This window comes from Primulina eburnea, chromosome 13, assembly GCF_022965805.1.
Source record: "Primulina eburnea isolate SZY01 chromosome 13, ASM2296580v1, whole genome shotgun sequence".
Classification (NCBI taxonomy): Eukaryota; Viridiplantae; Streptophyta; class Magnoliopsida; order Lamiales; family Gesneriaceae; genus Primulina; species Primulina eburnea.
In genome coordinates, this window is record NC_133113.1 from 27,864,883 (window position 1) to 27,887,081 (window position 22,199).

Below are 22,199 nucleotides of genomic sequence, written 5' to 3' on the forward strand. Positions count from 1 at the left end.
TATAGATATCAGGGTAATTATAATTCTACACACGAATATTTTGATAGATCATTTGATTTTTCAACATCTGGTACACATGGAATTAGACATCGTGAATTTGATTATGGGTCGTCTCAGTATATTGGTGATAGATATAATGAATCTTCATCATCTATATAGCGTCGTGTTGGACGTCATGGTCCCGAGTATAGATCTTCAAGTACAGCTGATAGTTCTACTGTGTATCGTGGATTCAGATACTATAATCGTCGTGACGAAACACTATTACAAAATTAGTCATCCCATTCTAATGATCTTTCGTCATCTCAATCTAATCAATATCCCTATGAACAATCACGTCAATATCCAAATGTTCGAAATCAATTTAATCTACGTGATAATGATGAAGAATATAACAATGATCTCGCTCCTCCGCGTCACACTTCATGGTATTAGCTTTGGTATGTTATAATTTTTAGTGTGTATTTCTTATTGTGCTATTATTGTAAAATAGTTTTGTATTGATATATTAATTTGTAATAACTTCATATATTTTATTTTTTAGTATGATGTAATTTATATTTAAATTTTTTTACCAATTTTTTTGAATTTATTAATTTTTTTATACAACCATTTCGCAACCGTTCTGCAACATAACATTGGAACTGGAACGGTCGTTGCCGTTCCAAGCACCGCAACCGTTCCGGCGAACCATGGTGACTAATGTTAATAAAATTGCGAGTTTATAGAACATATTGAATTTATCAAGATGTAATTCTCGTGGCGTTCGACACTTGACTTCATTAAAATCGCGTATTCGCGTGCGTGGATGTGGCGTTTTCCATACCAAGGTTCATTTTCAAGGCGTGAGTTTGGTCTTGTGCATCCTGAGCGGCGGGCCGAGGTGAGGTTTCACGTGCCAAGGTTCTCATCTCGGTTATAGACAACATTTCAAGAGAGAATTATATATATCGAGGTTCTTGCTAGAATTAGCAACAGATCAGAGTTCTTCCTAATGATCACGTTTTTTATTTTCGTGTCTTATTTTAAATAAATCGTTATTATTTGTTAATTTTGAGTCTTGCTTGATTTTTTAAGTCCTAAGCAAATAAATTTTTAAATACTATTATCGTGTTTCATTCTTTTGAGTTTATCGAACAAAATCATTTGAGGATCGTATCATCTAGTTTAATATTGCCATGACTATAATAATTATTTTTTTTAATGAATTTAAGTAAATAATACATGTGTTTGTATAGAGATAGAAACACGTACATGAGCGGAATTAGGTGTTTTTTTTTTAATAAAATAGAAAATAAAAACCTCGGACCTTTTACTTATGTTTTTGGATCGGAATTCGAAACCAACGTACATCATTCACAAGGCTCGGCAAGTTGATCCAGTCCATTTAGATATTGGAATGGGAGAATACTATACAGTGGCCCCATGTAAGGCCCAAATGCGTAATTGGCTAGAAGATTGTAATCCAAATGGGTTTCGCAAAGGCCCAATGTTATATACTAGTGGGCTTTGAACTCCATCGGTCCAGATGGTCGGCCCACGAACGGTAATTGTTCTAATTCACGAACTAGGTGCCAAAGCGCGGGAAAATCTTTACCTACTGCCCGATTTCCTCCCAAATTTGCATCCATTTCCCTGACCAGGTACTGATCTTTTGGTGGAAAAGATGAATGGCGGCGATTATCGGAGGAGAGATAGGAAGGATACTCGAATTTCAAAAAAGCAGAAGCTGATACTTAACGCGGAGGAGCAGCTTGAATCCAAACTCGGCTTCAATCTCTTCACTGAAGGAGACAAACGCCTCGGATGGCTTCTTACTTTCGCTTCTGTTAGTTTCACATTCTTCCCCCAATTCTCCATTTTTTCTTATGCGGGTTGCTTCTGTTTTAATTTCCAAATTTTGACGTGGTTTTGTATTATTAGTCTTCTTGGGAGGATCAGGAGACACGTAAAGTGTATAGTTGCGTTGATCTTTATTTTGTTTGTCAGGTAATTTTCTGTAGAGATCAGTTCCATCGTTGTTTGACGTGTAAGTATTGTTTCACTTATTTGTTTGATGTTTGTATCTTTGACTCTAGGATGGTTCAACATTTAAGGCAAAATATAGGTTCCGGCCGTACTTTTTTGCTGCCACCAAGGTGAGTGAAATGCGATTTGAGTATCCAAAAATTGGATTGAATGATCCTTTTGCCACACTTGAGCGTTTATGTGATTATAGGATAAGATGGAAATGGACGTAGAGGCTTATTTGAAAAGGCGTTACGAAGGTCAAATTGCAGACATTGAAATTGTGGAGAAAGAAGATCTTGATCTGGTGAGGCGCCATTTTCTTGGTAGAACTCCATTCAAGCGCTGTTTTCTTGGTGCTTTATGCCACTAGACTTATCAAATAAGTTGAATTCCTTCATCCTTATTTACTGGCCCTTTTTCTTCATGTCCAGAGGTTCAGTATGCGCCATCTAGTTTTCTCAAAATATTATTTTCTGATGCATTACTATTTGTTGCAGAAAAATCATCTGTCTGGCTTGCACAAATGTTATTTAAAGATCTCTTTTGACACTGTTCAACAATTGATACAAGTGAAAAATGATCTAATCCATGTAGTCGAAAGAAACAAAGCAAAGTTGGTTGCCGAGGATGCTTATGAATCTATATTGACAGGGAAAAGGTAGTCTGCTACTGTTGAACAACTACTTGTGGTTTTTATTTATAATCAATAATCTCATCGTCCTTGTTGATAGTTTACAGTTGTGTAAGATCATCTAGCATAATTCTTGGTTAGAACTTATTTTCTGAATTTCTAACTGATTTTTAGCAAACAACGACCACAAGATTCCATGGACTGCATTATTGATCTTCGCGAGTATGATGTGCCATACCATGTTCGCTTTGCCATTGACAATGGTGATTACTTTCTGCAAATAAGTTTTGGGGATTATATTCATTCTTCCTATAAATTTATAATCACCATTATATTCTTCTAACTCATTCTGTTGTTCTCAAAATTTAGATGTAAGATGTGGGCAGTGGTTTGATGTCAGTGTTTCTTGTGCTGGTGTTGCAATGGACAGGAGATCGGATCTATTGCAACGTGCAGAAGTTCATGTCTGTGCTTTTGATATTGAGACGACAAAGCTCCCTTTAAAATTTCCAGATGCTGAATATGATTCAATCATGATGATTTCGTACATGGTTGATGGTCAAGGGTACCTCATCATTAATAGAGAGGTAAACAGAACAGAAGATGATTCTGTTGCTTTGAAGAACCACTGTTATTAACAATAGTTTCTGGAGTCCATTCTTTTACATAATATTCTCCCAGGTTATTTGATTGAACTGTATAATATTCTCTCTCTATTTTTTTAACAAAAGTTGGTCTTTTCTAGGATGCACATCTGCTTTTTGTACAAACATTTAGAAGTCAAAGGATGATCTTGACAAAGACATGGTTATTAGAGGCGCAAGGTGCATGGTACCATAGAGATTAGGCACAAAGCATTAGGTGCAACTGTGCAAGGCAGGCATGTCCCTCATTGAAACAAAGCATGTTAAGGCCTAACATTTAGGACCTAAATAGATGGCTTATAAACTACTGAACTAGAATATAAGATAAATGAATTAAATTTAATTCACCACAAAAGTATAATGGCTCCGGAATATGGATGAAATATGCTTACATAAAAAGTATCAACCTATCCCCATACGTTGAATTATTTATTGATTTAGTTATTAATTAATTCTATGGGTTTTAATTTTCAAGGCATGCCACGATGCATCTTTGTGGCCAAGGTGTGTCATCGGGCCTTAGCTTGTTTTTAGGGCCAAATGCGAGCTATGCAACACTTTCAGCATAACCACAAGTGTCCTTGGAGTTTGGACGTTTATTAACTTTGAAATAATGTATGTAAAATGGATCCCAAAAGCAAAATCTTCTTGCACAGGTTATGTTTTGAATTTTTCTAGAGTCCTTCTAAGAGGTATACATTGATATTTTCCTATTCACCAAAGTAATAACAATGGATGATCAATGGTGTATCCATTTGAGTTTTTGAGTCAATGACATGAATATTTACATTTCAAAGGTGAGGCAAATACTAAATAATTGCATCTATGCTGATATGAGTTCTTTATTCCCGGTGATACTTTCATGAATTCTACAATCAATTGAACTTCAAAGTTATTGATGCGACAGTTAAAATTTGTTATTCTTTATTTGTAAAATGATGTATGTCACTTAATCAAATTGTCTGATGACATTGTAGTTTATGAGTGTCATTTTGTTGCTGCACAGTGTGTTGGTCATGATATTGAGGATTTGGAGTATACACCGAAACCAGAATTTGAAGGGTATTTTAAAGTGACAAATGTGAAAGATGAGGTAAATATTGTGCTTCTAATACATGCTATTTTTTCTTAAAGACATTAAATTTCTACTTTTATTTTATCACAGAAAGGGCTTCTGAGGCTGTGGTTTGCCCATATGCAAGATGTAAAGCCTGGGATATATGTCACATACAACGGAGACTTTTTTGACTGGCCATTCTTGGAAAGGAGAGCAGCCCATCATGGTTACAAGATGAATGAGGTATGTAACCTATTTACACCACCAAATCAAGTGCCTTGTGCTCTAGACTATCATTGCTAATGTATCAAGTGCCTTGTGCACTTTATAATTAACTGTCGATCGAAGTTCCTTTATCATAAGTGTCCAGACTACCTTTTAAGTTCTAAATTTTCCATGGCAAAGTTAACCGTCCTTATAAAGTTGGGAACATCATGATTTAAGCTCCAAGCTACTTTTGTAGTCACAGGATGGGTAGTTTTCCATCACTTTTTACATGTTTCTGGGTCTGTACCCTCATGCTTAGTAAAATTAAATAATATGAACTGCTGTTTTTCACCTTTGTAGCTCTCCGTCTAATCCGTAAAAATAATTAAAATTTTTGACGGAAATATGAAAATTGCTATTTTTTTTGGTTATATTGTCTTAGCGTTAGCTGCATTTTCTTATCAGATCAAGTCTCAACGACTCCAGATACTTATTCTCATTAGCTTGTCTACATTTCAGTTTTGTCAGACATTTGAGAATGCTGATTTAGTTAATACAGTATAAATTTAGTCCACGGATTGCATCCTGAATTATTTTTCCATGCATATGAAATTTTAACTTGTATTTTTTTTATTTAAAAATCTCTGTTTCACTTTCGAACCACAGGAACTTGGATTTCAGTGTGATACAAATCAAGGTGAATGTCGAGCCAAATTTGCCTGCCATCTGGATTGTTTTGCATGGGTGAAGCGCGACAGTTATCTTCCCCAAGGCAGCCAGGGGTTAAAGGTACAATTTTGCTCCATGAACTCCTGATTGCTGCGTTTAAGAGCTTACTTCATATATCATCGTGCTTTTAATGGTAAACAGAACTAGTTTTCTTAAGTTACAAAATAGAAGATGTTTCTCCCGGTGATTATGGCTTTCATTTCCTCTTCTTTGTAATTAAATGTTTATTCTAAAATTTTTCCTTGAGACTGCCAATATAATTTTTGAAGCACTTATTCTACAACATTTCCTTCTTAATCGTAATATCAACAGAATGTCATACCTAAAGTTTAAAGTAACAAACTGTAGAAACTGATATTTTAATCGAAAAAAGCTAAACCTATGAGGTATCCGTTCTTGGTGCAGCCGGCAGTATAGGTATAAATAACAATTCATTTTCTGATAATTAACAATCAAGCATTTCTGGATTCATCAGTGGATCTAGTGAGATTGCATGATTTCTTGTTGTGTCGGTGAACAAGTTATTTATACACCACTTTTCCTATATTGCAGGCTGTTACCAAGGCAAAATTAGGTTATGATCCGTTGGAGGTCAATCCTGAGGATATGGTTCGATTCGCCAAGGAAAGGCCCCAGGTATGATTGGTTCGACAACGGAAATTGACATATTGGTGTTTTTTTATTGAGAGTTTCAATGATGATTAAGTACTTGAGTGGAGGACTCTGCATTATAATCTGACAATGTTAGTAATATTAAGTCGGGCAGGATAATGTCTCAAGTTCATGATTTTGGTTAAGGAACAGAAGTACTCAATGCTTGTACCATAAGAGTAATAGGGCAAGCAGATACTGGTAAAAATTGATGTATTTATGTTAGCTTTTGAAGGGGCTGTGTTTTAACTAATGATTCTTAGATTTCATTGAATCAAAGGCGAATGTAGCAACTTGTAGTTTGTAGAACCAGTGTTTGTTGACTGCTTATAACTTATAACTTATGTTTAGTAGGAGTCCTCCTTTTAAGGTTGCAAGAACATTATCTTCTCATACATAATATCTACTCCAATTCAAAAGATGAGTTTTCTTATGGTACAATATCTTAAACTTTCAAATTCATACTAACACTCAGATGCTGTGAACATGATAATTTCATGCAAAATTTGAATGGAAGAGTTGATGACAGAAAATCACAGTTTTATAAGAAATGCTAATTGCAAAAGATCTGTTTGAACAAGATTTGGATCTACAATGGTTTCCTCACAGAATTAACAGCAACTGTCCACAGTATATGCCCACTCCGGCACTTTTCTCAGTGATCAGATTTTCTGTCTTAATGAGTACTTGTAAAGTTCACAGATTTCCAGCCTCCTGATATTTTAGGTTGATCAATTTAATTGGGGAGTCAAAACACTGCTTGAACTACTCTTTTTATTCAAAGAAATAAAATATTTACGTTTCCTATAAAAAAAACACTGCTTGAACTAAGTGTGCAGATAAACTGCCTTGGGACACGGTTTATTGATTATTGGGTTTTACCTCTCATATTAGGATTGAAGCATTGAATTGGAAAAAATCCTCTTATGTTTTTGGTTGCCAAAGGGGTCAGCATATCTCATCAAGAATGATGTGTCAAAATTAGTGCCTTCCCATCTTTTTTATATATTTAATAGTCAATTCTTCAAAGTTAGTTACTTGATGATATCTGATTGGCATTTTTTACATTTAGTTAATTCATATCGCAAGATATGTGTTTGTTAAGGATACTCCAGCAGATCTCAAAATTCTTATTATTTGCTATGACCATGCAGATGATGGCATCTTATTCTGTATCCGATGCTGTTGCAACTTACTACCTGTACATGACTTATGTTCACCCCTTCATTTTCTCCCTTGCTACTATAATACCCATGCCACCAGATGAGGTTCTCAGGAAAGGAAGTGGGACTCTCTGTGAAATGCTTCTCATGGTTCAGGTGGATAATTGACATGCTATACAATTGAATCTCTGTGTCAAACCTTTTTACATTGCCTTTTTTCCTGATACTTGGGAAATCTTGGTTTGCTTGAACTTATTTATGAATGAGTTGGGTCTAGAATAAAATCTACCTCGCTGTACTACAAGCTGAAATCCTTAAGGCATCAATATTTTTTCTACTTATTCACTGCTCTTTTTATGATTTTGCCTTCTCCAACCTCCTATCCTCACCAAACACCCCAGAAGGGGAAAAAGGAAAGGAGAAAAGGAAATAAAATATGGCAAAATGCAAATATACAACATAATAAGAATCCTCTGACCTCTCCAGTCCTTCCTAAATCCTGTTTACTGAAACATCAGTTATTTTTGTGTTTATGATTCTTGCAGGCGAACAAAGCAAATGTAATTTGTCCTAACAAACACCAATCTGATCCTGAGAAGTTCTTCAATAATCATCTTCTCGAAAGTGAGACTTATATTGGAGGACATGTGGAATGCTTGGAAAGTGGTGTTTTCAGATCTGATCTTCCAACTAGTTTTAAACTTGATCCAACAGCATACAAAGTATGTTTTGCGTTGCCTCTACGATGGATATTCAAAATTCTATTGTGATTGAACTACTAGTTTGAAGTTCACATCTATCAAAGGTTCTTGATATTTCTCGTAGGCTCGATTATGAAAATTTAAAATATATGTAAATAGTTTTAAAAATGATATATTTATGAAACTTAGTTATCTTTTGCATTTTCTAGTGGTGATAAAGGTACTTTATGTGCAATGTGTTTTGTGTGTCTATCTTCTCATTCTCAAATGGCTGGTCCTTACACCAGACTATATCTTATCCACTGTATTTTTATAGTGTAAACTTACTGTGATACTCAATTCAAGAATCACCGTATCTGGGTTTATTCTGGAACTTTTCCACCATGTTTTGTTGAGGGCTGCAGCTTTTATGTTGGAAACAGTTTTTCTATAATTACCTCTTCATGTCTTCTGGTACTTTGTTTGAAGGGAATGCAGGCTTTAACAGCTTCCATGCTTTCTATTTTCCCAGATTTATGTTTTCCTAAGTCCTAACAGTTGGAATACTTTATCCTACAGCAACTGCTTGACAACCTAGACCGTGACCTGCAATATGCTATTAGAGTGGAGGGAAAAATGAACCTGGAATCAGTTTTAAATTATGACGAGGTGAAGAATTCCATCATGGAAAAGGTACGGGTTGACCTTCATAAACCCTTCATAACTCAAAGCATTTTTGGTTGGCTCTCTATATGTTTATGGTTTGCTTGTTTTCATATTGCATGCTTTTTGGCCATATTGAACGTACGGCATTTTGAAGTCGGCAACTGTTAACAATCAAAATAATATTGTTAAGATTTTAAGGAATTTTTTCTTGATTTTGTAGATTTCTTCCTTTGATTACTGACACTTGTTGTAATTGTTCACGCATCATGGAGATCACCATTGAGATTTAAAGTAAGAAAGAAAAGTTAAAGTTCATGTGCCACTTGGGCATTCTAGTGTGTTATGCCTATATATTCTCATTGCATTTTGATGATATTTTAGCTTGGTATAGAAGCATTTATGGGCCTTCTTTACTTTTATTTCATCGACATTCACAGTGCTTATTCATTTAATTTATATCTTTGTTTGCATGTTACATACATTATAGCACAGGGCATGATGTATGTTTCCTTATTAATTCTAAGTAGCAGACATAAGTTGTCGGTCACCTGAAGTACAAATCCTTATTAATTTTAGAGGGGCTTGTTGGTCATAACATTTGGTACTGTTAAGATTATGTGAAAATGTGATTTGATTTTATGCATTTGTGATATGGAGCCGATTAATATACTCCCTCGTGTATATGGACTCCTCAGCAGCAGGCCTTTTGACATACACCTGGGTCATGCTCTGATGCTATCTAAAGAACCACTTGCTACCACAGGATGGGTTGGCCTAGCAAGGGGTTCACACCACATGAATGCATGCATTGGTTGGGTTCTGGAGTAATTGATGCTCCCTGTCTACGAGGGTTACGGAATAATCATGGACCAACTTATATTTCAGATATCCTTCCTCTTTAATAACCTATTTTCTTAGGGTGATTCCAATTTCCATGTATGGCAAATCAATCACACAAAGCTATAATTGTCCATTACTCTATTGTAGTATTTTTTTAATTTAAAATAAGTAAAATTGCAATCATTGAGCCCTTTGGGTATGTATATTTGAACATAAGCAATGTCATAGGACCACAAAGCTCTTCTGTATTGTATCTATCTCCCTTCACCATCTTAATTCATGTACAAATTTAACCAAGTATGCTTGCAAATAGGTAAGGCAGGCAGCTCCTGGAAAACTAGTGATAAAACTAATAGAAATTGGAATATTTGTGTGTGTACTGCATGCTCAATCTGTTGGATGTGAAGCCTGGCTATGAGAAATAGAGAAAATTATAGATGACTAATAGGGTTGCACTTATCTTTCTCAACTCGAGGATGCAGGCATATCGCAATACCTCATTAAGTATATTATTATATCTGTCTTCCCGCTACGCCGACTTGCATATTAATCATTGCATTATTATGCTTTCTGTGGTTTTCTGACTGGCATGTGTAAAAGCTGATTGCTTTGAACCATACCAAAAGTTTTCTGTGAACCAATTTGCTTAGCACGTGTAAATGACATATCATTCAACTTGCCAACTTTTATTTCTTCTGCACATCAACATGCAGCTTATGACTTTACGAGATGAACCTATACGTGAAGAGTGTCCTCTTATTTATCATCTTGACGTTGCTGCAATGTATCCAAACATCATTTTGACGAATAGGCTTCAGGTACTCTTCGTCTTGTGTATCTCCTCTAATGAAACATTATCTATCGTGAACTTTAAGTATTATTTACATTAAGGAGGATATAAACGTTGGGCCTTGCTGATGTATAAAATCAAGATTCATTACGGTTTTATAATACTATGACCTATTTGGAGGTTCAGTCCTCTGTTGTGTACCAATAAAATCATGTAATGTCTTGTTAGCCAGTAATGAAATAGAGTGTTGATTATTGATACTTATACGTAGAAAGAACATATACCTAAATGATATAACAGAATCCTAGCTTTGTGTTCTTTAGCTAGTAATCAAATTTTTGTCTAGATGTTTTTCTATTCTTTGCAAGTGAGCCATCTTCTGAATTTTCAAACTCTGAATTCTCTTTTATTTGTAAATGGCTTTAAACTTTTAGTTTGCGGTATAGGATAGCATTTAATTGTAATATTTCTTATGCTATTGTTGAATTGGACTTCATGTTTGATTAGACACAATGAAGTTATGTCGGGGCTCCTTTTGAATTGGGTAGTACAAATGTGATCTTTCAGAATAGCGTGCGTAGATTTGAATTATTTATTTTTTTGCTGTTTTCTTCATATTAATTCCATTCTCAAATATTTCACTTTCACTGACATTTTCTTAATTAATTTAGTTACTGATGAAGATAAAATTTCAGACTTTTGTACTATTAACTTGAGTATGTCCTTCCTATTTCTAGCCACCATCAATAGTTACGGATGAAGTATGCACTGCATGTGATTTTAATCGTCCAGGCAAAAACTGCCTTCGGAAGCTTGAGTGGGTTTGGCGTGGGGAAACATATACGGCTAAGAGGAGGTTGGATTTCATGTTTATCTACCGCCTTCGCGTTTGATGTGAGAATTCTACTGAAATATATATATTCATCAAGTTTTTCGCATTAACATGACTGCAGTGACTACCATCATCTTAAGAGACAAATCGAGTCTGAGCTTGTCGATACCATGAATGGGCAATTATCGAAATCTTTCCTTGAGCTACCCAAATCAGACCAACAAGCGAAGCTCAAAGAGCGGCTGAAGAAATATTGCCAAAAGGTTAACTGTTCGTCTGCCTCTTTTATCTTAAGCGAAACAAGTTTCTGGGATAAAATTCACACGGTTGTTCTTTCCTTTTCCCAGGCATACAAAAGAGTACTTGATAAGCCCGTTACTGAACTCCGTGAAGCAGGGATCTGCATGCGCGAAAACCCTTTTTATGTTGATACTGTTCGCAGGTAAGCATCTAGAGTGTCATCACTCCTTTGCCGGGTATAATACATATTTTCAAACCTATTGTCCAAAGAAAACTGCTAAAGTTTCGTAATTTAAGTTGACAAACTCATGCTAAGTCGTCTCATTAGTAATTTTCCTCTCTCTGTCTCCTCCCTGCTAAAGTTTTCGAGATAGAAGGTATGAATACAAAGGCCTCAATAAAGTTTGGAAGGGAAAGCTATCTGAAGCAAAGGCCAGTGGGAATTCTATTAAAATACAGGAAGCACAAGTATCTCTTCCTCTCTCTCCTCTCCTATATAGAGAAAAAGTCACATTGTTGTGAGGAAATTAAGTAGAAGGATTTTCAACTTTTACAGGACATGGTTGTCGTCTATGATTCGTTGCAACTGGCTCATAAGTGCATCCTCAACTCCTTTTATGGATATGTGATGCGCAAGTGTGTACTGTGAACGACCATCTTTTGTACTTTTCGTCTGTCCAGGAAATATTTTTGGCATACATATATTAGTATTTTTTAAACTTACAGGGGTGCAAGATGGTACTCGATGGAAATGGCTGGAGTTGTGACATATACTGGTGCAAAAATCATTCAGAATGCTCGTTTGCTAGTTGAAAGAATAGGAAGGCCATTGGAGTTAGACACAGATGGTATATGGTGTGCATTACCTGGTTCATTCCCTGAGAACTACACATTCAAGTCCAAGTATATTTTTTCCCTTTTGTTGTTTTTTTCTTTGTGGAGATAATATTGTTGTTTTTATATTTTAAAGCCAAATGTGCTTGATTCTTCAATCATTGTGCATTTAAATAATTGTGGGCATGTCGTAGTATAAAATTTAGTAAGGTACTTCTAGACAATAAACATATTTTTCATTTGTTTTAATGTTATCAAGAGATGCTGATGATATTCTGTGAAATTTATGCATCAGAGACTCAAAGAAGTTGACCATATCATATCCTTGTGTCATGCTTAATGTTGATGTAGCTAGGAACAATACCAACGATCAATACCAGGTTGGCTAATGAACCTTTGTTACATTTCTGTATCATCCATCCTCAGATTAATTATGATTCTGAACTTTAGTGGCTTGTCTTAAGTTTTGTGCATTAAAAAAAATAAAAAAATCATGCAGATGAGAAACTAAGAACTAATGTTTCTTGCAGACACTACAAGATTCTTTGCGCAAGACATACACGACACATAGTGAGTGCTCAATTGAGTTTGAAATTGATGGTCCGTACAAGGTATTGCATATGCACCTCACTCATGCAATCACAAACTATTTTAATCTTTCATGTGATTGACACTCTGATTGACTGGTTTCTTTGTTAATATAAATTTTTGAGCCTTGTGTATTAATCTTGATGTTCTTAAACATGAATTTAGGCAATGATTCTTCCAGCTTCCAAGGAAGAAGGGATATTGATAAAAAAGCGTTATGCTGTTTTTAATGATGATGGTACCCTTGCAGAACTGAAAGGTTTTGAGATCAAACGAAGAGGTGAGCTAAAGCTCATCAAAGTTTTCCAGGTAGTCCCGTGAATACTTATCCCTTTATCGAAACTGAAGTGAAATTTTTACTGCATCAAAATGTATCATTTTGTTAGTTGGAACTGTTGAGATAAGTGAGACAGCGGGATTCTGACTTTTTTTTGGTTGTAGAAAGTCCTTGATTTCAGCCGTGGACGCCACTTGACTTACTGTTTTTCCAAAAAAAATTTGTCTAAAGAGTGGAGCTGGGGGGCTAGGGGCCAGAATTTTATTATATGAATTGCCACCAAGAACTATGCAATTATTATAATGTATTTTTGGCATATAATTTAGAGTAATGTTTTTTTTCCATGCGTCACTTTCATTTTTCTCTTGCAGGCTGAGCTATTTGATAAGTTTCTACATGGAGAAACATTGGAGGAATGCTATTCAGTTGTTGCTTCTGTTGCAAATCGTTGGCTTGATCTTCTTGACGTATGTTGCTTAGTCTTACTTGAGTTTTTCCTAGTTTTCTGATTTCAAATGTCTGCCAAATTATGCGCTAATCAGTACTAGTTTTGTTTTCAAGTACCATTTAAATATAATTATCTCCTTTAAAGTGGCTGGAACTTTAATTGAGTACCTCTATCTACTCTTTTTCCTCTGTACATTCTGTATATCATTGGGAATTTTATGTGAAAGGAATTAGGTTTGAGCGTGTATAGTAGTGTACAGTAGAATTTCATGAAGTATATAGTAAAATGATCCAACAGTTTGATACCCTTCAATGAAAAAATATTCGATTTTAAAAATTGTAAGTGCAATCTTTGGAATCGCCAATGAATCAATTGCATCAGTTATTGAAAAACGTTTTTAACAGCGAAACAGCGAAGTTACACTGCTACTTATCATCCAAATCTTTCATAAATTCAGAATCAAGGACAAGACATTGCAGACAGTGAATTACTAGATTTTATATCCGAATCAAGCACAATGAGCAAGTCTTTGGCAGACTATGGCGAACAGAAGTCATGTGCGGTGACCACTGCGAAACGCCTTGCAGATTTTCTTGGGGATGCTATGGTTAAAGATAAAGGATTGCGCTGCCAGTATATAGTTGCACGTGAGCCAAAGGTACAAAGTAATCTGACTGTAGTAAGCGAAAGGCTTTCTGCTTCTAGATTCCAATTAAAGCGTCAAACGAAATAATTGCCTATCAAAGTACTTGATTTGAATTGTCACCAAGTATCAATCATTCAAAAGTTGTTGGTATGGAATAAAATTCGGTCGTCTCAAGAAAATATTTGCAAGTTCGTTTGCAGTAGAATTCCAATATACCATTCTGAGTTTCATTTGGGGAATCTCAATGACATTAGTGAGTTTTGGAAAAAAGTCGACAACCTCTCCCAAAGTTAGTTTCTAATTACTTTCTCACCTCTATTTGTTCGAAAATATATATTATTTACTTTTAGAAGAATAAAAAACGCAATTAATTAAGATAATTAAAAGATTTTCTTTTTTCTTTAATAATTCTTATAACCCCAATGTCTAACACTTCGTACTTAAATTCAAAATTACCAAAAAATTTATTGCCATTTTGGTTTCAGTAATATTCAAAAAAGTTGATCTAGACACGATAACATCATGTTATTTGTTTGGTCTAGTAGGAAATGGTTATTTAAAAGTAGCTTTGGGTTGGATGTTGAAGAATAAATTTAGATGGAAGAACTAATATGTTATCCAATAGTATCAAAATTTGATTCTTTTATTTTTTAAACTTATATGTTGTTTGTCAAATAGAAATGTGTTTGAACGAATCTCATATTGTTGGGGAGTTCTTGGGTGTATAATAAATTTACTGCTTGGCTGTTTTGGCGCCAAGTGGCTTTTCAACTAGGATGTTAAAATATTATGAAAAAATGACGCGTGCATTCAATTCAGAACAGGACATATGAAGTGTCACTTTTATAACTTTTTACACCTGGAAGATATGAATGATGTGGACTATTGATATTAGACATTGTCGTATTACTGTAACCTCATAATACTTGTCTGACATTCGTCAATTTCATGTTTCTTGTGTTGTTTATGCTCTATCCCAGGACATTGCTGTATTACTGATACCTTATAAGACTTGTCTGACATTTTCAATTTCATGTTTCTTGTGTTATTTATGCTCTATCTCAATACTTTTCTTCAAGTAGACTTTGATATTCTTTCACTCGTGATTTCTTCTTTTTCAATCCATTTTTTGAACCTTAAGGCTATTTCATCCTACATTGAGCAGGGGACCCCAGTAAGTGAGCGTGCTGTTCCTGTTGCGATTTTTGAAACTGAAGCTGGTGAGCTTTCATAGCAGCTTTCTTGTAATTTTTTCTTCAAAGGTTGCTACATGCATCATTTTATGTATGATAATGTTTCCTTCACAAGATTCACTGTGGCCTTTCAGAAATTATGAAGTTCTATGTGAAAAAGTGGTGCAAAGTCTCATCAGAAGTTGGTATTCGGTCCATTATTGATTGGTCCTATTACAAACAAAGGCTTAGTTCTGCAATTCAAAAGATTATAACAATTCCTGCTGCAATGCAGAAGGTGGAGATGCTGCTTATTAATTCATTATCACTTACTGAAATTTTCTGGTTCCTCATGTGGAGTTGCTCATTTGTCAGGTTGCAAATCCTGTACCAAGGGTGGTTCATCCTGATTGGTTGCACAAAAAGGTTCGTGAAAAAGAGGAAAAATTTCGCCAACGAAAGTTGATTGATATTTTCAGTTCGCAAAAGAGTGATGAGGCCTTGAGAACGAATAATGATCCCTTTGCGGATAAGAGTGATAATGTTAAAGACATGGAAGACTTTAGGAAAGCTGAAAAAACACCTCTTGTTGGGCCGCAACCTATTGTTTGCACTTATGGAGTCAATCACAAACCATATCAAGTCAAAACAAGTCAACCAGTAGAAAGTTCAAGGCTACATGATCGTATTGAAAACGGGAATATCCACTTAAAACAATTGTTTCAAAATGATTTAGAGGAGAATATTGATAGCAATGAAGATTATCTAGGTTGGCTGGAATTAAGGAAAAGAAAGTGGAGAGAGACACGAGAGAAAAGGAAGCGTCAAAGGTACTCCTCCACGGACTTTATTACTTCGAGTGAAGCTTATAGTTGCTGCATGGGAGGGGGACGATGATATTATGTTTGATTGGTGCAACATCATTTGTATGCTTTGAGTCAGTTCAAGCAATTAAAGGACATGAGATGATTTTTTATTTCCCTTTTAAAAAAAAATTCCCATTTTTTTAGTTATTCCCACACCACTCCTTGGTGTTAATTCTTGCAATGTTTGTTCCTATAAAAACCTTGCTGTTAATTGTGTTGGTTGTTGTAATAATCATAATGGGATCTGTTAAAATGGCAGGTTGAACCTGGTTAATGGTACTGATATCCCGAGCATTCCCAATCATGAACGGACTCAAGGCAGAGTTAGAGTCAATTCTTATTTCCGAAGACATGACTTAGCACTTACCCGCTGCCATTGGCAGGTGATAAAGTTAATAGGAGTTTAAATGCGTTTTTTTTTGGCTTCTAATTTTGTATCTTAATCTGTTGCATCTATTGTGAAATGAAATATATATCATTCTTTCCATCTCAGATAATTCAGCTTGCAGCAGGTTCACAGCCTGGCCAATTTTTCGCTTGGGTAGTTGTAGAAGGGACAATGCACAAGATTCCCATATTTGTTCCCAGAGTATTTTACCTGAATTCCAAAGCTACTGTAACAGAACAATTCCCTGGAAGGCGTGTGAACAAGATTCTTCCTCACGGACGACGAAGTTATAACCTGATTGAGGTACTTCTCTTATTCCTTACATGATAGTCATGTCTAGCTCATTGGAGTTACGAGTTGTTTTTTTTTATTGGTTAAAATGGTCTGTCTACAAAGGTTAAAATTGACGAGGACCAGTTTAGGGCCGAAAGCAAGAAATTAGCTGCTCATCTTGCAGATCCTGAAGTTGAGGTATTTTTTCCTACCCCTGATAACATGTAGCAGAAAACCTTTAATATCTTTTCTGATTCCTTATGTGGTTGTAACTTGGAATATAGTAATTATTTTAGTTACTCACTTAGAAAACATGTCGTGTGCTGTGGTCCAATTAGATTTACTTTTATAATAATCCTCCTATGTAATTCAGAGCTATTTACGAAAGATCCACCTCAAAATGTAACCATGTCATCCAGTCAATTAATAACCAAAATACAACCACCATGAGATTTACTTCATTCTTCCTTTGATATTCTGCAGTTTTTCTCACACCAACGCACTTGTCACATTGGTGTAAAATGATATGCCAATTTTCTCATTTTGTGATCCCATATAAGTGAAGCATAAAATATTTGTGTCTACCTTCCAAGTTCGGTATGCAGTGTCCCTTTTAAGAAAGTCAGTGCAAGGGCACAGGTCATTGTGTTTTTGTCTAATTTGTATGGTCACGACCTCGCTCTAGAATAAACCATAATATGACACTATGCACATCTTTTGCATGTCATTTGCAAAGAGGAGATTGAGGGAATGACCCTCACCATCAGAGTAAATGTTTCCTCTGGACTAGGAAAGTAATTTTTGTTACATTGAAGTTTCTACCTTATTCTTCATTCTCAGATCTCTACAGTGAAGAATTTTTTTGGAGTAACTAGTATGTTTTTTATTACATCACGTGTTCTCTTGTTGGTGGTTAGCTAAAGGTCATCTCTTGCATTTCATGTTTATGTATTGGGTGATTTTTGAAAATGGCTTGGTTGAATATTACTAAAATCTACTCTTATAACTTGCTTCATTTCTAACTCTTGAATCCTTTCACATGTCATAATACCCAAAAACTTTGATAGGGAATATATGAAACGAAGATTCCACTGGAATTTAATGCTATCCTTCAGATTGGTTGTGTCTGTAAAGTTGATAAGACGGCGAAAAAGCGAAATTTCCAAGATGGTTGGAATGTGAATGAATTGCATATGAAGACAACGGCCGAGTGCCCATACCTGGAACAATCAATTTCTTTCTTCTATTTGTATAATAGGTACTATGTTTGCTAGGCACTTATTCAACTTTTCTGGTACAAGTTTACTATAATCTCTGGTTAAAGTGTAAAATTGGCATTGCTTTTTCATTTGATTCTGTACTCCATTTTGTTGCATTACCTATGTTTGACATCTAATATTCCCATTTTCTGCAGCATTTCTGATGGCCGAGCTATGTTTGTTGGATATTTTCCTGTATCAAGCCAAATTTTTGTTGTGGTTGCCAGTCCTTTCCTAAGTAAGGAGTTATCAACTCAAATGCTTGAAAGGCAATTTCGTGAATCTACCCAAGCATCATCTTTTCTACCTCCCATGCCAAACGAAAGAATTACTTTCAAGGTAAAGTAACCAGTCATAAATATAATTTCTGATATAATATTACACTTCAATGTTTTTTCTTTGAATTTGCCGTGATTTAGGTGGATTACACGAATAATTTAAAGGATGCTCAAATGACCTTGCAGAGGATAATAACTGAATACAGGTGTTTCTTTCACTTTTTCAATATCTTATTTGTTACTTGTCGAAATTGGGTGGCAATTTGTTTTGATGTCTCTTTCATAGTTTGCTATGTTTTTGTCTAAGCAAAATCTTAACAACTTCTGATCATTGAGGAGATTTTGTTGCTCTTCTGCTTTTTTAAAGATAATTCTGCCCTTTAAACCAATAACATAGGTGGACTTCTGTTGGCTGCAGAAAACATGGATATTACAAAGTGGTAAGCTCCTGAAAGTTTTTAATGCTTGCGTGGATCTCAACAGAATATTTTTTAGCAGGATGCAGCAGCAGATGATGTAAATTGGCTACATTATTTTTCTATGCCATGCTTGCTAGATTACATACTGTTATCAACTACGACAGTAGAGAGGTGTGAGATGGAATGTTGTGCTAACCCACTAGTCTCATGGAATTGAAAAGGGACCTCATCTTCCCATTTGAATTTATGACTGACATTCAAAGTGCAATATGTTTGTTAAAAATTTGAATGGGAAACCATGTTAAATAATTGGATTGGTCTTGGGAGGACATATGTCGTCGGTTGGTATTCCTTGTTTCTGCGTAATTCTATGTATATCTCTGTAAAATAATAATACATGATCCAAATATGATTCTATAACATGAGGAATCATTTGTTTATAATAACTCTCAACCTACAACAAACCCTACAGTGAGAGGTTTTTTGAAATGCCTCTCCCTCCTGTTCCAGGCTAAAGCCGATCGGTCTTTAACTTTCCTAGCTTCCATCCCCTTTCTTCGACCGGTGATGCTGCTTTTTTCTCTTTAGTTGTCCTCCGGTTGCTTTTGTTTAGTCAGAGGTTGGTCGTTTCTGTTTCTATTTAGGTTCCCTTTCCCGTGGTCCGTCGGTCCTTGTCGGCAGCCTACGAGTGTCTTCATTTGATACTTAGTCGATTTCTGGTTTCTAGCTTATCCAAGCCTTGTTGTTTCTTGGCCGCCCATGTCCTTTTTATTCCAGTTTTCCACGGGCTTCTAGATGTTGCATTCCTTGCCAATCCCACATCCCATCCATTATCTTGGAGACCATAAATGCTTGTTATTACCTTTTTCCACAACGGATCTCTTTCTACCGACCCTCTCCACCACCATTTCCCCAACAATGCTCTATTTCTTAAACAAATGTTCCCCAAACCCAATCCTCCTCTGTCCTTCGGTCTTGTAACATATTCCCATCCAACAACATGACAATGCTTGTCCCCGTCTGCCCCATCCCACAAGAAATCCCTCATCACCTTTTCCATCAATTTCTCCACCTGTCTTGGCACTCTAAATAAGGACATGAAATAAGATGGCAAAGCGCTCAACACTGATTGTATCAAAGGCATTTTTCCATGAAGTTAACTTTCTTGCCATTTTTGACAAGACTGGTTCCCAAAAATTTACCTTTGTGGGATTACCTCCCAATGGTAACCCAAGATATGTTATTGGCCAAATCTCTTTCTTACAGCCAATTGTCAATGCCAAAGCATCTACTTCATCTTCCGGAAAATTGATTCCCAACACCACACTTTTATCCAAATTTATTTCAATCCGGATTGAAATCCAAAGCATTTTAGTATTTCCACTAACGCGATGACATGCCTCTCTGATTGAACCAAAAACAAAGTGTCATCTGCGAACTGAATATGCGAAATCTCCAATTTTCTCCTCCCTATTTCGAGTCCTTCAACTTCATTTAAGCCCCTTGACTTATCTACCAACCTTCCCAACACATCCACGACTAAATTAAAAAGGAAAGGTGATAAGGGATCCCCCTATCGAAGTCCTCGCTCCCCTTTAGATCCCCCCCGACCTTCCATTAATGAATACTGAGAAAGACACACTCGAAACACAGCTCGTAATCCACCTCCTCCATCTTACCCCAAAACCTTTCATATGTAACACATAATCCGAAAAATTCCAATCAACGTTGTCATAAGCTTTTTCCAGATCAACTTTAAGTATCCAAACTTTCTTCTGTTTTCGTCGATACTCCTCAACCACCTCATTTGCAATGAGGCAACAATCCAGAATATGTCCCCCCTTAATAAAAGCGCACTGGTTTTCCTTGATGGTTTTGCCCAAAAATTTCTTAAGTCTATTAGTCAACACTTTGGCCAAAATTTTGTACAAGCTCGTCGTCAAACTAATCGGTCTGAATTCCTTTACCTTAATCGCATTGTGGTTCTTCGGGATTAGGCAAATATATGTTTCATTCGTGATACCATTAACCACCCCGCCCTCATAAAATTCGTCGAATACTTTCATTAGATCAGCTTGGACCGTATCCCAATTATGATGAAAGAAAGCCAATGTAAATCCATCCGGCCCTGGCGCTTTATCTCCATCGCAATCAAACACCGCTCTTCTAATCTCTTCCTCTGAAAAGCATTCTCCAACTCCTCAGCCTCGTACAATTCTAAGGGACACCAATCCACTCCCTCCATCCCAATTCCCGCAGCACCCAACCCTTCCATTTTTTTGTACAGATTCCTAAAAAATTAATTATATTCTCCTCAATCTGTCTCTCTTCCGTAACCATAGTCCCGTCATCCAACTGCAGTTTATCTATCATTGCTATATTCCTCCTATTTGTCAACAGTGAGTGAAAAAATCTCGAATTTTCGCCACCTTCCTTTAACCATTTTAATTTTGATCTCTGTTTTTCCATTCGAAATTTTGTAATCGTCAAAGTTTCCAATTCACATCTTACCGATTTTCTTTCCTCGTGTAGAGCATCCGACCACTCTCCCTCCGCCTTTAATGCATCAAGCCGCTTTATCCTTTCTGTCAACTCCTTGTACTTGACTCCTACATCTCCAAATACCTCTCGATTCTTGAGCCTTTTCCTTTCGGTTTGTTCATAAACTTGTATCCTTCCCACCCCCTACAATCCATATTATTCCACCACGAGTTAACCAATTCTTTAAATTTGTGGTGCGAGAGCCAAGCATTCTCGAATCGAAACGAAGTAGGACCCCACAACAACTTAGCGGTGTCAAGTATCACGGGCAATGGTCCGAGGTGATTCTGGGTAGGACCGATTGTCTAAAATTGGGAAACAAGTTCCTCCAACCCCCTGAGAATAAGAATCTGTCAAATCGGCAACAAATCGGATTAGCCCTTAAATTTGACCATGTGTACTTTGCATTCAAGAGTGGAGGGTCATGAAGTCCCAAATCCTCTATCAATCTGTCAAACCACAACATGCTCGTAGTAACGGAGTTGCTATTCATTTTTTCTCCTGTATTTCTTACCATGTTGAAATCCCCTCCTAGGCACCAATTATCACCACAGATAAAGCTCAATCCCACTATTTCCTCCCAAAACAACTCTCTTTCTCTTGGTTTTACAGATCCATAGAACCACCATATGTTGTCGACACTTCCACAAATCTCAACGGACACCGAAAAATTTCCAATCATATTGTTTCTCACCACCACCACTCTCGGATCCCACATGACAAGAATACCCCCCGAACTCCCCACCGAAGGCAAATAAACCCAGTCAACAAATCTGGATTTCCACACGCTGGCCACAAATCTTTGATCCACCATCGCCCTTCGAAACTTTTTGATCATCCGCCTCATCTGTGTGCATGGAATGTATTGGTGACTGTCTGAATTCCTGTACATCTTTTGGAACGACTTTCCCCAGTATTTTTGATACTTTGCCTTCCAAGTTTGTACCCACTGTCTCTTTAATTGTTGCAGATTGTTGTTTTGTATCCCTTACCAAAGGTGTACCTTGCGTGCAATGAATCTTTATTCCAGCGTCTTTGTTACCAATTTTTTCCGCTGGGTTTTGTGCAGT

General features: G+C 36.2%; 2 protein-coding genes across 2 annotated transcripts; one reads left to right on the forward strand and one right to left on the reverse strand.

The window, feature by feature from the left end:
- Positions 1–1,597: 1,597 nt before the first annotated feature.
- On the forward strand, positions 1,598–18,621 carry LOC140810431 (DNA polymerase epsilon catalytic subunit A-like). Its single transcript, XM_073168291.1, has 36 exons — positions 1,598–1,828; positions 1,924–1,989; positions 2,079–2,138; positions 2,219–2,314; positions 2,508–2,668; positions 2,816–2,904; positions 3,011–3,228; positions 4,292–4,378; positions 4,451–4,585; positions 5,216–5,338; positions 5,831–5,914; positions 7,084–7,248; positions 7,638–7,814; positions 8,352–8,465; positions 9,992–10,096; positions 10,806–10,924; positions 11,022–11,163; positions 11,248–11,342; positions 11,503–11,608; positions 11,697–11,776; positions 11,867–12,043; positions 12,270–12,354; positions 12,505–12,585; positions 12,728–12,871; positions 13,211–13,306; positions 13,745–13,945; positions 15,099–15,153; positions 15,261–15,403; positions 15,481–15,935; positions 16,231–16,354; positions 16,465–16,662; positions 16,756–16,830; positions 17,700–17,890; positions 18,047–18,230; positions 18,311–18,375; positions 18,567–18,621. The coding sequence occupies exons 1-36, from the start codon at positions 1,667–1,669 to the stop codon at positions 18,619–18,621; spliced, it is 4,713 nt and encodes a 1,570-aa protein (XP_073024392.1). The 5' UTR covers positions 1,598–1,666.
- A 661-nt stretch (positions 18,622–19,282) lies between these two features.
- LOC140810433 (uncharacterized) lies at positions 19,283–20,654 on the reverse strand. Its single transcript, XM_073168292.1, has 3 exons — positions 20,200–20,654; positions 19,805–19,992; positions 19,283–19,713 (listed from the first exon to the last, which is right to left on the reverse strand). Exons 1-3 carry the CDS (start codon positions 20,652–20,654, stop codon positions 19,283–19,285), a joined length of 1,074 nt encoding a protein of 357 aa, XP_073024393.1.
- Between the last annotated feature and the right edge of the window lie 1,545 nt (positions 20,655–22,199).